Source organism: Diplotaxodon limnothrissa, linkage group LG20, assembly GCF_057381915.1.
Source record: "Diplotaxodon limnothrissa isolate DT_005_m linkage group LG20, D_limnothrissa_male_GT1.1, whole genome shotgun sequence".
Lineage (NCBI taxonomy): Eukaryota > Metazoa > Chordata > Actinopteri > Cichliformes > Cichlidae > Diplotaxodon > Diplotaxodon limnothrissa.
In genome coordinates, this window is record NC_140615.1 from 6,759,754 (window position 1) to 6,776,225 (window position 16,472).

The window sequence follows — 16,472 nt, forward strand, 5'->3', positions numbered from 1 at the left end:
GTGATGTGAAAGTACATTTTTTTTACTGCCTAAATTATTATTTTTGTAGCAATGCATTGTAGTATAGTTTGCACTGCAGCTTATATTCATTTGCTTTGTTCTTCCTTTTTCATAAAAGTGCAGGTATGCTGTGTTCTGTTCTTTTTTTTTTTTTTTCTGGCTCCAGTCCTTATTAAGTTATTCTTCAAACACTACTTGTGCAATTTGGTAGACTACTTTACCCCAGAGTGCATCCAACGAAACTGGAATGACTTCTGATTGAAGCAAACAACACAAAGTGAAATAGCAACTCTTAGTCTGCATGACCATAAGTAAGGAAGCGTCATCGCACTCAGATTCTTCCCATGTTACGTTAACATTTAATGCGGCTCCCCACTGAACTTGCTGCGTGCTGATAAATACTGCAAATAAAGCGCTTCCATTTTAGTGTACGTCTGCATTATTTGTAGTTAAGAGCATTTACACACCCTTGGTTTTTTGTAGTTAAAACTCTGACTGTAACTTACAGGCAAACTGAAGACTTGCTCTTCTGCTGAGGATAGCTCCTACTGTGTTGTAGGCCATACACTGGTACATCCCTACATCCTGGTATCGGTCCAGGCTGCTTATAATGAGGTTGCCCCCAGACAGACGCCGCCGACGATCCAGACCCAGATTTATGAGAGTCCCATTCAGTGACCATCTGTGAGGGCAAAGACACCATCAGTCCCTGGCAAAACACGCAGTCCCCTTCTTCCTTCCAACCAAGGTGGTCTGACAGGAGGTGAGTGGAAAACACAATTCACTGTGGTAACTCACTTGGAATAAGAATAATACACTTTATGTGGTGTGATTTGCGATGGTGCCGAGGATTTTAAAAGGTTGCTAGTTGAAATGAACTCTTGTGGTTAGGACTTTGGCCAACGATTCTTTTCGGCTGTGATTAAACTTCCTTAAAAACAAACAAATCTGCAAACACAACTGTGTTGTGTTCAGGGTTAAGGACAATGGAGTTGATACATGTGTGACTGCCAGCAAATTATGGACAGTTCTGTGCATCAACTTGATAAACTATGCTTGCAGTCATTTGAAAAGAAAGTACACCCTCTTTAAATTCTAAGGCTCGTGCATCAGGACACAATGAAAATTAATTGATTCAAAGTTGATACAAGGTTACTACAGGCTCAGACAAACAGATGACGACATATTATGCCATGCCATTATATATTGAAAAAAACAAACAAATCCCCACCCCAGCAAAATGCAGAAGCATGAAAAAACTAAGTACACCCTTACTGATTCCCCAGGAATTAAGAGGATGAGAAACAGCCAAGTGCTGCTAATCCAGTCCACTTGATTAAGTGATGATCAGCAAGTGTAAGCACCTCTATAAAAGAAAGATTTTTGGCAGTCTGTTGGTCTGTAAAGTTCAGGTGTGTGTTAGCAAAATGCCAAGGAGGAAAGACATCAGCAGTGATCTGGGAGAAGCTGCTGACCATTAAACTAGGAAGGGTCTAAAGGACATTCCCCCACAATTTTAAGTCCATCATTCTACAGTAAGAATGATTATTCACAAGTGGAAAAAACTCAAGACAGCTGCTAGTCTTCCCAGGAGTGGGAATGCCAGCAAATTCACCCAAGGTCAGACAGGTGACCTGCAAAAACCTCAAAGCAACATCTGAGTTAGCATTAAAATTTAAAGTTCATGACAACTCAATTAGAAAAAGGCAAGTATGGCTTGGTTGGAAGAGCTGCCAGGAGAAAACCCTCTTCTCTCTAAAAATAACACGGCTGCTCAGCTAAAGTTTGCAAAGCTGCATCTGCAGAAACCAGAAGACTTCTGAAACAATGTCCTGTGGACAGGCAAGACCGTTGTTTGGCCACATTGCACTGTGCCACATTTGGAGAAAACCAAACGCCGAATATCAGCACAAACACCTCAAACCAGCTGTCAGTGAGTCGACAATGAACTCTTCCAGACTTCAAGCTGACTGAAACCCTGTGGTGGGACCTTAAGAGAGCTGTGCATAAACAACAGTCTACAAACTTTGATGAACTGAATCAATGCTGTAAAGAAGAGTGAATCAAAATTCCTCCACAACAATGTGAGAGACTGATAAAGTCACGCAAAAAACTATTCATTCATGTTATTGTGGTTATAGTTATTACCAAAATGCAGAAACATTTTGCAGAAACCAAAATGTTTCTGCATTTTAGCTTATTTTTGTTAAAATAAATAAACAATATATCATATATTGTTCTACATCTGAGGTTGTATTTAAGTAACTTTCGAAGCTGATAAGGACCCGATGAGTTTATTATCTGCTGAAATTTACCACCTTAGGATTAAAAGAGAGTGTACTTTGTTTTTCGAGACTGTATGCTGCTTGAGCGAATCATATTTTTTTGTACCTGCAGTCTAACAGTACCGTAATCATGCTGCCATGTCTATATATCATTAATTTACTCACCTAACAGATGTCCTTTGTGTCTGTATAAACCTTGAAGTGCAAATTTCTTTACGGTGTTGTATTTTTTCCATTTTTCTTTATTTAGCTCTGCTACTACTTGCTGCTGCAGTTATCCCATTTTCCCCACAGGGATCATTAAAGTTTAATCTAGGGGTATCATACACAAAGCTGTCCTTCGCTATTTAAGGGGAGCGGAGGACAAAGGTTTTAGAAGCCATTCTGGACAATGATCATCAGTCTAACCATAATCACCTCGTCTCTGTCACATTAGATTTACATAATGTGATATTATTCCACCTTTGACTCCCCATCAGGACTAAACATTACCACCTGGCAAGAGGTAACAATGGCTCAATGTATCAAAGGAGGCCTTTTAAACTCCTTTTCACCCTTTATTATATCTTTCCAACACTTAGCAGGAGGAAGAATTTAAAAAAGAAGAAGCTCTGTGAAGCAGGTTACGACGGTGCTATCAAATAAATGAAGCACCTAAAAGAACTCTTAAAAACTTAAGGTTAATTCATTGATTCAAGCAAGTCTCATTATTCATTTTCATTCCCCGCCACCGCAAAAACTCTATCTCCTTTTAAATGCTATTCAAAAGCTGAGCATTGATGGGTTCAAGGACAGAGCACTTTTCAAGAATGTTCCATTGTTTGTGTTTAAGAAAAAAACATAACCCTTTCTTTCACTTAGCAAAACACTTCCTTTCTTGCTTTACTTAAGTGGCAACAAGTGGCAACAGACATGTGGGAAACACAATGGATGACTTTTCAAAAGCATATATGTTTCGCTTCCCAGTAAAAGAGAGAAGAAAAAGAAAACATTCTTAAAGAATAATTAGCGATCAGGTGCAACAATATCAACATTGGAATAACACTGGTCATTAAAATGCACCACTGAATTCATGTGGATTTTACTTTAATGCTTTACATGGTTGCAGACTCATGACAATTGCAGTGGCTTCCTCCAGCCTCAGTAGAGCAATGCGCTCCACTGCATTTAAAAAAAAAGGTGGTGGGAACATTTTGGGAGTATTACAAAAATCGTTTTCACACATTAACTCTGGAAAAAGTTGGCAGTACTTGGGAAGATGCCGTCTTCTCTCACATGCAGTACACATGGAGATCGCTCGTGCCAGCCATGTTCTCGATGCTGGAAATATTCAGTTTGGTTTACAGTAGAGATCTTCCTGTGCAGAGCGTCCACAAAGCAGCACATAGGGCTCGCTAGCTGTGCATTCACCAGGGTATTATCTGTGCTGTTCTCACAATCTGTGCAAACCAGAACCCACTGCGTGGGACATTTGCATTCTCACATGCACCTCCGTCAGGTAATATTTCGAAAAGTTGAGGGCTCATATCCCAATCTGTTCAAGCATCTGTGGGATGCCCAATCCAATAAGAGCTCTTAACCCAGCGGACCTCGAGGATCTGCTACCAATGAGCTAGACTCAGAGGTCCTGAATCCATGCCCAAAAAGGTCAGTGCTGTTTTGATGCATCTAAACAATAGAGGAGGTTTTAATGGCTGATCAGTGCACGTTTATCATGCTGCACAAGGAGTTTGTGACTTAACCAATGCCTCTCTGCCTGAAATCTTTCCACAGCGCTGCACATAGATTGCTTACACAGAATGCAGACTGGCAGATCAATTTGCTCTCACATCTATAGTATATGTGTATGTGGACATCCTGGAAAGGAGAGAGTGGTTGTTTATTTGACACCACAGCCTGATTGACAGCTTTCCCACCAACTTGAGCAAAAAAAAAGCAAGCGCTCGATAACACCTTTGTTTTTTAAACTAATGAAATATGACTCTTCATGAACCGTCTGTGCTGCAGAAACAAAGCAATAAAAAGGGCAGAAACTTGAAGTGGCAGGCAAAACTGCCCACTGGTTTCAGAAACATCAAATAACTTTGAAAAATAAAGCAAAATATCTCCTTTGCCAAGAAAGGGAAGCATAACAGAAACATTTGTGCGAAAAGACAGACATAAACAAGATGATGAAGTCGCTGGAGACGGAAAGGTGAAGAAAGACTCGACTACAAATGTCCTGATGCCAGGACTTCCCCAGAAATCCCACGTCCATGCTCTGAGGGGACCGTGTTGCTTTGACGCCACGAGGCAGACCTACACAAGATCAGGCAGGTGGTTTTAATGTTGTGGCCGATCAATACACATGCAGCTTGGTCACTGTATGCAATGAGGTTAACCCTATTACTCTTGTGGCTTACGATGAACACCTAAAGGGCTGGAATGACTAGTACATGCCTGCATGTTTGTGTAGGTGTCCATGTCCACTCTTGCATTCAGCTCTTAATCCCTTAGCCACCGTTTTCACCTCTTTTTGACCTGCTCTGAAGTGCCTCTGCTGTTCAGTGGTGCCACGAACATAGGGCAGGTGATTGAATGGCAACTGGAAAACTGAATTACTCCGCTTGAAACTCATTTTGTGAACACATGTTGTCTGACCACAGAGAAATCCGAGTATTCTGGATGATCTACCGGTCTAGAGCCACAGACTTCAAACCTCAGGTCAAGTAAAGGGTAGACAAGTCACCTTCTGTTTACGTTTAAGACACTCACACAGTGTAACTTTTATAGCCTGCAGCAGCAACGATGCTTTTCTATAGAAGATCTGATTTTCTCCCACGAGTTTTTAAATCAGTGCTGTGCGCATAGTATGAAAGTCTCATATCTCTGTGAGTGACAGGAGTGGCAGAGGAAAGGGAAAAGGGGGAAAAGAGAAGAAGGGGGATGGGAGAGAGCAGTGTGAGCCCATTTACACTTCAAGAGAGGAGCCAGAGAGGTGCTGAGGGCATACAGAGCCTAGCACAGCCAGCGTGACAAGACACTAGAGCAGGGCGATATGGCCAAAAATATTTATCACGATATATATTTGAAAATTTGCAATAACGATATAACCGACGATATAATTGATGCGAGACAAAATACAACTCCACAACATTACTAGCGCAAAAAGACAACCTTCCATTTATTTTCACTTAAGAAGCTGGTTTTTATGTACATTAAAGCTTTATAAAAATGTAACAGTGCAAATGCAAATTCCTTGCTGAAAGTTTAACCAAAAGGCATTTCCAGTAGAAATGGGCTGACATATCCTGAGCATAACCATGTATAATATCCACTGAAGTTAAAAAGAGGTGCTTTGCAACATTAAACTGCAGTGTGTGTCATGGTCTGTGGAATGCGTGATGCTCGGGTAGCCACACCCCCGGGCTGGGCCATCACTAGCACACCTGCTCTCCATCCCGGTGATTACACGGAGATCCACTTACGGATGCTCCACGCCAGTCCGTAGTCATCCCCACAGTGGTAACCAGACTTCCACGAAAAGTGTGCATTCTCTTCTGCTTGGAACTTTGTTTAACCTGCCTACTTCTGTCCAGATTTCTACTCGGCGTCTGCTACCTGCCTGTCCTCCGGCTCAACTGGATCTCGCGGCGCTCACCTGGCCCACTCGCCATTCCACGGACTTCCTGCCCCCACGGACTGCCACACTTCCCTCCCGAGCTCCCACGGTTCCGTTCTATCGTAAGCCCCTACTCTAACTCAGTCCTGATATGTTCTCCCCGCTTCCTGGCTCCCTAGTAATCATCTCCCCTTTCTATTGCAGCCCCCCGCCGTCCCGATCCCGGCTTCCTCGTGTCATTGTTTCCCCGGATTTTTAGTTTCTGTTTTGCTCTCTACTTTCCCCGGGTCGCCTTTCATTGTTTTAATAAAGTGTCTTTTTGTTAGCTCGGAGTCTGCGCCTGGATCCTTTCGTGCCCGCGCACCACGGCGCATGACAGTACGGACTGGCCAAGATGGATCCAGCAGACCCGATACATTCAGCTATTAATAAGCAGGGTGCCATGCTCGGCCGACACGATCAGTTACTTTCTTCGCTTCAGGATCAGTATCAGGAGCTGAGCGAGAAACAGGGAGAGAGATGTGCGCTAAACAGCCCGACTCGGCGTACCGCTGTGTGACGTCTCCGCCGCCGGAACCCTTCCACGGCGAATTGGACCAGTGTGGGGGGTTCCTTTTTCAGTGTACTCTTTTCTTCAGTCGCTCGCCACTCGCCTTCCCCACTGACGCGGCCAAGATTTCCCACTTCGTGGGACTACTGAGGGGAAGGGCGTATTTTTTTACGCTCCCTGAACGATCAGATGAAGGATCAGCTCGCGTTTCACGAGGCGGCTAAAACGTTCGAGGATTTGGTGTCACTCGCCCGTAGGATCGATAAGCGTCTACGGGAGAGGGAGGCCGAACGGCGGTCCAAGCCACCGAAACCCGTGTTGCACCCAGACTTTCGCGTGTCACTGCCCCTGTCCCCTTTTAGCTCTCCAGCGGCGTGCGCTCGCTCACAGTCTCCTCCTCCGCCGGAGCCGATGCAGATCGGGCGCTCTCGGCTCTCGCCGGAGGAGAGGGAACGCCGTTTTCGGGCCGGGGACTGCTTATACTGTGGGAAGCCGGGACACCGCATCGCCAGCTGCCCGGTTCGCCCAAACGGACCAGCTCACCGGTAGGTTCGGGGATACGGGTGGGCTGCACATTGAATACTATTAGACCCCGATTGATTGTGTCCGTTGCCATAATAACCAATAAAAAGACTGTCACATGCAGCGCATTAGTGGATTCTGGGGCGGAGCAGAATCTCATGGATGAAAGACTGGCTAAAGAGCTGGAAATTCCACTCACTCTGTTGGAACCTCCCCTCCCTGCGTCAGCGCTGAATAAACAAGTGTTTGCTTACATCACTCATCAGACCGCGCCCGTGACATTAGTCACTTCCGGGAACCACAACGAATCGCTTTCGTTCTTTACCTTCCCGTCTCCCGACACCCCGCTCGTGTTAGGCTACCCGTGGCTGCAAAGACATAATCCCCACATCGATTGGGCAGGAAGCAAGATCGCCAGTTGGAGTTTGTTCTGCCTTGCGAATTGCCTGAGATCAGCAGTTCTCGCTCCACCCACTAACCCGACCCCACCTGTTACACAAGCACCTGACCTCTCCTCCATCCCACCCGAATACCACGACTTACAGGAAGTGTTTAACAAAGACAAGGCTTGCTCTCTGCCACCACACCGCCCCTATGACTGCGCCATCGACCTGCTACCTGGTGCCCCGCTGCCCTCCGGCCGGTTGTACAACCTGTCTCGCCCCGAGAGGGAGTCTATGGAAAACTACATCCGAGAATCACTCGCGGCCGGTATCATTCGACCCTCTTCTTCCCCAGTCGCTGCGGGCTTCTTCTTCGTGGGGAAAAAGGACGGTTCGCTGCGGCCGTGCATTGACTACCGGGGCTTAAATGACATCACCGTAAAGAACAAGTACCCTCTTCCGTTGATTAACTCTGTTTTTGGCTCTCTCCAGGAAGCCACCGTTTTCACAAAACTGGACCTGCGAAACGCATACCATCTGGTCTGAATAAGGGAGGGGGACGAGTGGAAAACCGCTTTTAACACGCCACTGGGCCACTTCGAGTATTTGGTTATGCCATTCGGCTTAACTAACGCCCCTGCGGTTTTTCAGACGCTAGTGAATGATGTGCTCCGAGACTTCCTGAACGTGTTTGTTTTTGTATACTTGGATGACATCCTCGTTTTTTCCAGGACCATGGAGGAGCATCACGTTCACGTCCGGAGCGTCCTGCAACGGTTACTGGAAAACAGACTGTTTGTCAAAGCAGAAAAATGCGAGTTTCACGCCTCATCGGTTTCCTTTTTGGGCTATGTCTTAGCAGGAGGACAGGTGAAGACGGACCCAGCTAAGATCAAGGCGGTTCTGGAGTGGCCAGTCCCGGATTCGTGGAAGAAGCTCCAATGCTTTCTCGGGTTCGCGAACTTCTACCGACGTTTCATTCGAAACTACAGCCACGTCGCCGCGCCTCTCACTCGCCTCACTTCTCCTAAGGTACCTTTCACCTGGCCCCTGGAGGCCCACACAGCGTTCACCAAATTGAAGGCATTGTTCACTACGGCGCCCATTCTGCTCCACCCCGACACCACCAAACAATTCATCATTGAGGTGGACGCGTCCGACACCGGAGTCGGGGCTGTTCTCTCTCAGCGGTCTGGACCTCAAGGTAAGCTCCAGCCGTGCGCCTACTTCTCTCGCCGGCTCACCCCTACTGAAAGAAATTATGACGTAGGCGATAAGGAGCTCTTGGCCATAAAACTCGCCTTGGAGGAGTGGCGCCACTGGCTGGAGGGAGCCGAGCAGCCTTTTCTCATATGGACGGACCATAAGAATCTAATTTATCTTAGGACTGCTAAAAGGTTAAACTCTCGCCAAGCCCGCTGGTCCCTGTTTTTTACACGCTTTAACTTCACTCTCTCGTATCGCCCAGGTTCACGGAATGCCAAGCCAGATGCGCTCTCCCGCCAGTACTCCCCAGACACGGAGACATCGTCACCAACCACCATTCTCCCCCCAACCTGTGTGGTGGGCGCCCTCTCCTGGGATGTTGAGGAGGTTATCCGCCAGGCCCTCCCGGGAGACCCTGACCCGGGTACCGGACCCCCCGGACGGCGTTTTGTCCCCGCTGCTGCCCGCGGAGCGGTAATCCATTGGGTCCACACTGCACGTTTTTCGTGTCACCCTGGCGTGAGCAGAACCATTGGTCTTCTCAAACGGCATTTCTGGTGGAAGACTTTACGACAAGATGCGAGGGAGTACGTGGCTGCCTGCACTGTCTGCGCCCGCAACAAATTGTCCACTAAGCACCCAGCGGGCCTGCTCCATCCGCTCAGCACGCCTCACCGGCCTTGGTCTCATATCTCATTAGATTTCATTACCGGTCTTCCTTGTTCCTCGGGAAAGAGCGTCATCCTCACCATCATCGACCGGTTCTCTAAAGCCGCCCACTTCGTCCCGCTACCGAAACTACCCTCCGCCCCTGACACAGCCCTAGCCCTAATTGAAAACGTGTTCCAGCTCCATGGTATTCCCCTTGACATCGTCTCAGACCGAGGCCCACAGTTCACTTCACAAGTGTGGAGGACCTTTTGTTCCATTTTGGGCGCGAGAGTTAGTTTAAGCTCGGGTTTCCATCCGCAATCTAACGGCCAGACCGAGCGGCTTAACCAGGAGCTAGAGGCTGCGCTACGGTGCATGGCGTCCCAAAACCCCACTTCCTGGGTCACCTTTCTGCCCTGGGTTGAATATGCACATAACTCACTTACCTCGTCTGCCACAGGTTTGTCCCCGTTCGAGGCATCCCTCGGTTATCAGCCTCCTCTTTTCCCTGAAGACGAACTCGGTCTCGCAGTCCCCTCCGCTCGGCACCATCTCCGGCGCTGCCAGCGGGTCTGGCTCAGGGCCCGCCAAGCTCTCCTGCGGACGAAGGAACAGCACACACGCCATGCCAACCGCCGTCGCACCCCCGCCCCCGACTATCAGCCGGGGCAGAAGGTCTGGCTGGCCGCCAAAAACATTCCGCTGCGTGTGTCCTCCCGGAAGCTGGCCCCCCGCTTCATTGGCCCGTATGAAGTTGATGCGGTTGTTAACCCGGCAGCAGTTCGGCTCAAGCTCCCTACTTCCTGGCGCATACATCCCACGTTCCACGTTTCCCAGGTCAAACCCGTCCGCCGCAGCCCATTGTGCCCTCCGTCCGAGCCCCCTCCTCCCGCCCGGCTTGTCGCCGGTCACCCGGCCTATGCGGTCCGGCGCATCGTGGCTGAGCGCCGGCGTGGGCGTGGGTGGCAGTTCCTGGTGGACTGGGTGGGGTACGGTCCCGAGGACCGCCTCTGGGTTCCGCGTTCCTTCATTCTGGACCCGTCCCTCATCGCTGATTTCCGCGCTTCTCTCCGCAGGCCGCAGTCCGGTCGGTCGCCTGGGGGCGACCCTTGAGGGGGGGGCACTGTCATGGTCTGTGGAATGCGTGATGCTCGGGTAGCCACACCCCCGGGCTGGGCCATCACTAGCACACCTGCTCTCCATCCCGGTGATTACACGGAGATCCACTTACGGATGCTCCACGCCAGTCCGTAGTCATCCCCACAGTGGTAACCAGACTTCCACGAAAAGTGTGCATTCTCTTCTGCTTGGAACTTTGTTTAACCTGCCTACTTCTGTCCAGATTTCTACTCGGCGTCTGCTACCTGCCTGTCCTCCGGCTCAACTGGATCTCGCGGCGCTCACCTGGCCCACTCGCCATTCCACGGACTTCCTGCCCCCACGGACTGCCACACTTCCCTCCCGAGCTCCCACGGTTCCGTTCTATCGTAAGCCCCTACTCTAACTCAGTCCTGATATGTTCTCCCCGCTTCCTGGCTCCCTAGTAATCATCTCCCCTTTCTATTGCAGCCCCCCGCCGTCCCGATCCCGGCTTCCTCGTGTCATTGTTTCCCCGGATTTTTAGTTTCTGTTTTGCTCTCTACTTTCCCCGGGTCGCCTTTCGTTGTTTTAATAAAGTGTCTTTTTGTTAGCTCGGAGTCTGCGCCTGGATCCTTTCGTGCCCGCGCACCACGGCGCATGACAGTGTGCAGTACGTATTTTTCGGACCATAAGGTGTACAGGATTATAAGGCACATTAAGCGAAACAAAGCAGTCAGATAAATCAAACTTTATTAAACTCATTCTTCTTGCTTCCTCCACTTCTGTACCATTGTTTCATTAATGTTGAATTCTCTGGCAGCTGCTCTATTCCCATGTTGTTGCAGTATATTAATGACTAACCTCGTATTGTGGATGGATTATCTCAGTTGTTCTCCTGACTGAAGTTTGGTCCGTTTACAGCATCCTGCCATGCGATTGCATTTGTCTCTAACCATGAAGAACCTTCACGTTAACTTTTATAAGTGGAAAAGTGTTAGTGTTCGTCCTCCAGCTTCACTGTTTATGTTATGCTAACATAGCTGTGTCGCTAGCGATCACGTAGCACATCATTATATACCAGCTAGCCCAACTTCAGTAACCCTACAAACGTCACTGCTGTTTAGTTTCCTGTCTTCATTTATGTTGGAAGTGATAGCAGAGATGTACGTTTGAATTTTTTCAGAAATCTCTCAGTCAGAACATGCTATATCATGCTTAGGTAACTAGCGAAACTAGCGAGCTAACTTCCGCTAGCTTCCTGCTAACTTCTAACTCCGTTAAATGTAATAACTTTTGTTTTCATGGATGCCTGGAAGTTAAACTTTATAGTTACACCTGGTAAAGCAGCAATGCTGATCGTTTTATTAAAGATGAAAGAATTTAGACAGTTTTTAACTCTAAGTGATGCTGCAGTGTTGTTTGACCTGAAGCATACGGAGTTTAGGACCCAGATTACTCCCAGATTTAAGAGCATCTTAGTCCGACAAATATGACAATCCGGTTGTTCAGTCTGACGTCACTAGCAGTGTCTGGGTCTAAACTCCGCTGCGGGTCCATATATCAAACGATCACTATGGCATTACTGAGAGTTGAAAAACTGTCTAAAGTCTTTCATCTTTAATAAAATGATCAGTGTTCTGCTCTACCAGGTGTAACAACTGAGTTTAACATCCAGGCATCCATGAAAACGGAATTTATGACATTTAACGGAGTTAGAAGTTAGCAGGATGTTAGCTCGCTAGCTTCTATCTAAATACAATATAGCATGTCCCTGACTGCGGGGTTTTGGAAACAAATTAAAACGTACAGCTTTCTTATCACTTCCAACATAAATGAAGACAGAAAACTAAACAGCAGTGACGTTTGTAGGGTTACCGAACTTGGGCTAGCTGGTATATAATGATGTGCTACGTGACCGCTAGCGACACAGCTATGTTAGCATAATATAAACAAGCTAACTTTTTTTCCACTCGATAAAAGTTAACGTGAGTGTTCTCGGTGGTCAGGAACAAATGTAATCGCATGGCAGGATGCTGTAAAAGGACCAAACTTCAGCCAGGAGAACAACTGAGATAATCCATCCACAATACGAGGTTAGTCATTCATATACTGCTGCATGGGCTGGGCTGTAGTTACATCCTAAGGTTTTAAAAACTGAGCTTAAATAAATGATTAGCGGTAATAAAAGCCGAGGGAGGTCAACAGTGATCACTGACTGTTTTAGGAGCTTTTTGAGATCAAATAGAAGAAAATACATAACATTAAACATGTTAACAACACAAAAGCCATATTAAACGCAGACTACTTTAGACCCGGAAGTAGGATTCGTCGCGTCATCACTGAACAACCGGATAACAACGGCCGCTTGCATGTTCTGCAAAAAATGTGCTTTGTTGTGTATCTGACGGACAAACACCAAACCAGTTCCACATCACGGAAGTTGCACCATTTTTACAAACCAATTCTGGTTCATCTGTTTCACTCAACAATCGGCCATGTGCGTATGAAAACAAAGGCACTGCGCACGCGCGTTTTACTCCCATTCTATCGCGATATTTCATTTTCCTATCGTTGCCTAACATTATACCGGTATTACCGTGAACGGTATAATATGGCCCAGCCCTACAAGACACCCCGTTAAACATGCTCATCTCACCTTTAATCAGTACATGGAAATACCTGGTCTTAGATGGGGAATGTGAAGAGCCTGAAATAATGAATGTACATACTCCACACCACTGTCATTCATTTCATCTGCGCCGGCTGTGCTGCAGTAATTCCAACGTCGAACGCCAAAGACACTTGTAATCAATGTCTGTTGGTGCCAACCGGTGTCTAGCAACCTGCATCGGCCTCATTGTGTTTTATAAGAGGAGACGATCATTAAGATGCTACACATGTGTCACTAAGATACTATCTGGTAAGACAAGAGGCAGATTGGTGGTGTGTTAGTCAATATGAATTAGTAAAGCCATAATGACACTGCTGCACAGAGTGTCTATGTGCATTTCAGTCTAATTTGAAGAAAATTAATAGAAAGGAAAGCGGCTTGCTTTTCCACATGAAAACTATAATCTAAATTGGCTTTGCAAGAATGGCAAGCTGGGAGCAGCCAGGAGTATAAAAAGGTGTCTGCATCTGTATTACTTTTCTTTTCTGGGGTAAAAAGTCACTGAGAATATCCAGATGAGTACATCACTTCTTCCTTTCCCTCATCTTCTTTTTCCATTTAGATTGCGATCATGTCTCAATGCAGCTTTTATGTTTGCTCAACTAATCATTTACTTTAAACAAGCTCCTCTTTTGACGTTGACAGTTGAGAAAATACCGTCGGTGATGAACGCGAAAGAGTGGAGAAAGTGCAAGTAACTGCTTATGAGGTGGAGAACGAGTCCGCCTGTGTTATTTTAAACAAAAGAGCAATACGGCGTTGATAATGTGCTAACTGAACTGCAGTTCAGTTAGGACGCTGGATCTTTATTTCCATCAGTTTATATTTGAAAGCTGTGTTCTGGCATCTCACTCCCATGAGTGAATGAATGTACTAATCTGGAAATGAGCACAAGCGGGACCCAACACAGAGTCATGCATCAGTGACTATAGATGGGACATTTAATAAGTCAGGTACAGCACAAGACGAAGTGATGGGGTGCAGGTGGGTTGCAAAGCGCCTTGCAGGTGCAAACATTGGGGAATGAGGCAAACGTGGGCTGGCTAAAGCAGCTTTAATAGTGTGTCCTAAGTGAGATTTGCCAGTTAAATGTATGGAAGAGCATCGGCAAGGCTGTCAGCTGATGTTGGCGAACGTTGAGATCAGCTGAGCTGCTGGGATTCTGCTGAGCTCGACTTCTTATAAATGACTGCTACGTTAAACCCAACGAAATCTTGCAAATAATGATTTCTAAATCAGTCTTTCACCCATTTTAATAACCCCAAACTAACATTTTTGAAAACCTGAAGAATAAAAACCTAAACGTGAATGTGCTCCTACCTGTACTGAGGAGATGGTGTTCCCTTTGCGTCACAAGTCAGAGTAGCTTCCTCTTCTATGGAGTCAATGGGAATGAACAAATCACCCGGCTCCATTCTCCATCTCGGACCATGGAATGATCCACTGTCCAGGCAATCTGACAGAGACACAGTTCCAGCGTGAGCATGAAGACAGAATAGAAATCACTGTAATGGAGTCGGGACTCCATTATTACCTGATTTTTCTTAGATGGAAAAGTGTCATAAAGAGGCTTTTAAAACAGGGAAGCGAGTCTCATATCTTTGCGGGTGTTGCAAAGTGTTCTTGCAAACAAATAGATTTTTAAAAAATGAACTTCTCACAGCGTTCCCCGGTACCAGGAAGCCATTTCTGTCATTTTAAAAGTGTCACTGCTCCAGCATTAAAAAAAAATAAAATACACACCTCTAGTTTAACAAATTCACAAGAAAACTTTTTTAATCATTTACTAGCAAACTTTTTGTCTATGCTTGGTAAATACAAACATTACATGATTATTATTCAAAGAAAATCATTCCCAGCAGAAGGGGAAATCTTTACTCTCTTTTTATGTTACTTAAGTGTTTTTGTCTAAGTGAAAAAGGAAAAGAAAAGTAAAACGCCTCATCATCAGGTGAAAGTGATGACGAAGATTGAGAGTATTGTGTCTGGATTGTGAGTGGAAGCCAATACTGCAGAGTGCTCCTATAAACCTGAGCCATCATCCTCTCTGACACTATTTTTGTCTCATTCCACAGCTGTAAATGTCCAAACGTGAAGACACACACGCACACACACACACACACACACACACACACACACACACACACACACACACACACACACACACACACACACACACACGTGCGCACGCACCAGAAACCCCCCCAAAAATCCATCACTCGTAAAAAAAAAAAAAAAGGTAGTTTACCTGTCAAACAGTCGATGATTGATAACAGTAGAAGCTGTTTCCATGGCAACGTCATATTTGGCCAGGGATAAATGAGACTTTCATCCAATAAGCTTTGAAATGGCACTTGTGTTCTCCGAGAGAGAGAGGAGCTTGACCTGTTGAAACGAGAATCTCCTTGTAAAATACCAAAAACTCCACCACTGACAGCGTAACATCTTTTAATCACCTATCAAGCTAAGACAGGGGAAGTGTCAGAATTTTTCTGTCAGCGGAAACATAATCACTGTAAAACTGGAGGAACAGTTTGGTGCCGGATAGCCCTCACATCTCTAATCAGCAATGATCCAGGCAATGTCACTTTGCGCCCTGTAGTGTGGCCAACTTGAACCCGGAGATGTCTGAGGGTGATACCAGAGGCATATGGGAGGAAGTCCATGCCAATCTATTAGGGGAGCAACCAACGCCTAGGCTCATCCTTCACTTGGACAGATTCACTCTCTGGCTGCCTGAGGAGACTTGGACCTGGGAATTGGGTGCCATCCAATCAATTAGATTCACCCACAGCAGCATGTGTCTTCCCACATGCTGGGGTGAATCAAGACAGCCTGATGAGGAAGCCATTCCACCCAGGTCCGTAATCAAGGGCAAGAGTCTGACTGCTTGTAGCATGTGTTGCAAATTGCGATGCGCGCGCTTCTTGCAGGAGGGGACTGAGCGCGTAATGATGCAATTACAAAATGTCAAACATGCACACAATGAAGAGCAGGCAATAACACAGCAAATAAGGGAACGGTCTCATACACACACACATTACGAGTGCGCAGCGTATGGGAAGATTTGTGTACATTACTCTGCGCACGCATAAAAGGGAAGCGTATATGAATAAGTCGGGTCTGAAAATACAAGTTTCTTCAAGAGGTGTTGCGGCCGTATTAAGGGCAGGGGCAGATAATAACATCAATCTGCTAAATGTCACACAGCCCACACACACCTACACACTAAAGTTGCTTTCTCACCATGTACGAAACACATGTAACAGCCAGCCAGCTTACACACACACACACACACACACACACACACACACACACACACACACACATACCCTCACTTTCCATTTAGAAGACATAAGCTGTGACGTGCGGCTCATTTGTGGTCTAATCCCAAGGCGAGTCTGGTTCAGAGTGCTACTTATGGAGGGTCTAATTGTTTGTTAGCTGCCTGCATGTCAAATCAGACACGTTGGGGTCTCAGCCAAGATTTTATTTCCTACCTTTCATGTTTTCTCCCCCCCCC

At 46.5% G+C, this 16,472-nt stretch overlaps 1 protein-coding gene across 1 annotated transcript in view; it reads right to left on the minus strand.

Moving 5' to 3' along the window:
• Positions 1-15,252, minus strand: part of cntn3a.2 (contactin 3a, tandem duplicate 2) — a 44,705-nt gene extending 29,453 nt beyond the window's left edge. The window contains exons 1-3 of the mRNA XM_085345519.1: positions 15,198-15,252; positions 14,270-14,405; positions 507-682 (exon numbers count right to left, since the gene is read on the minus strand). Coding sequence (XP_085201645.1) covers positions 507-682; positions 14,270-14,405; positions 15,198-15,252 — 367 coding nt within the window. The remainder of the gene's footprint in view (positions 1-506; positions 683-14,269; positions 14,406-15,197) is intronic.
• Positions 15,253-16,472: the final 1,220 nt, after the last annotated feature.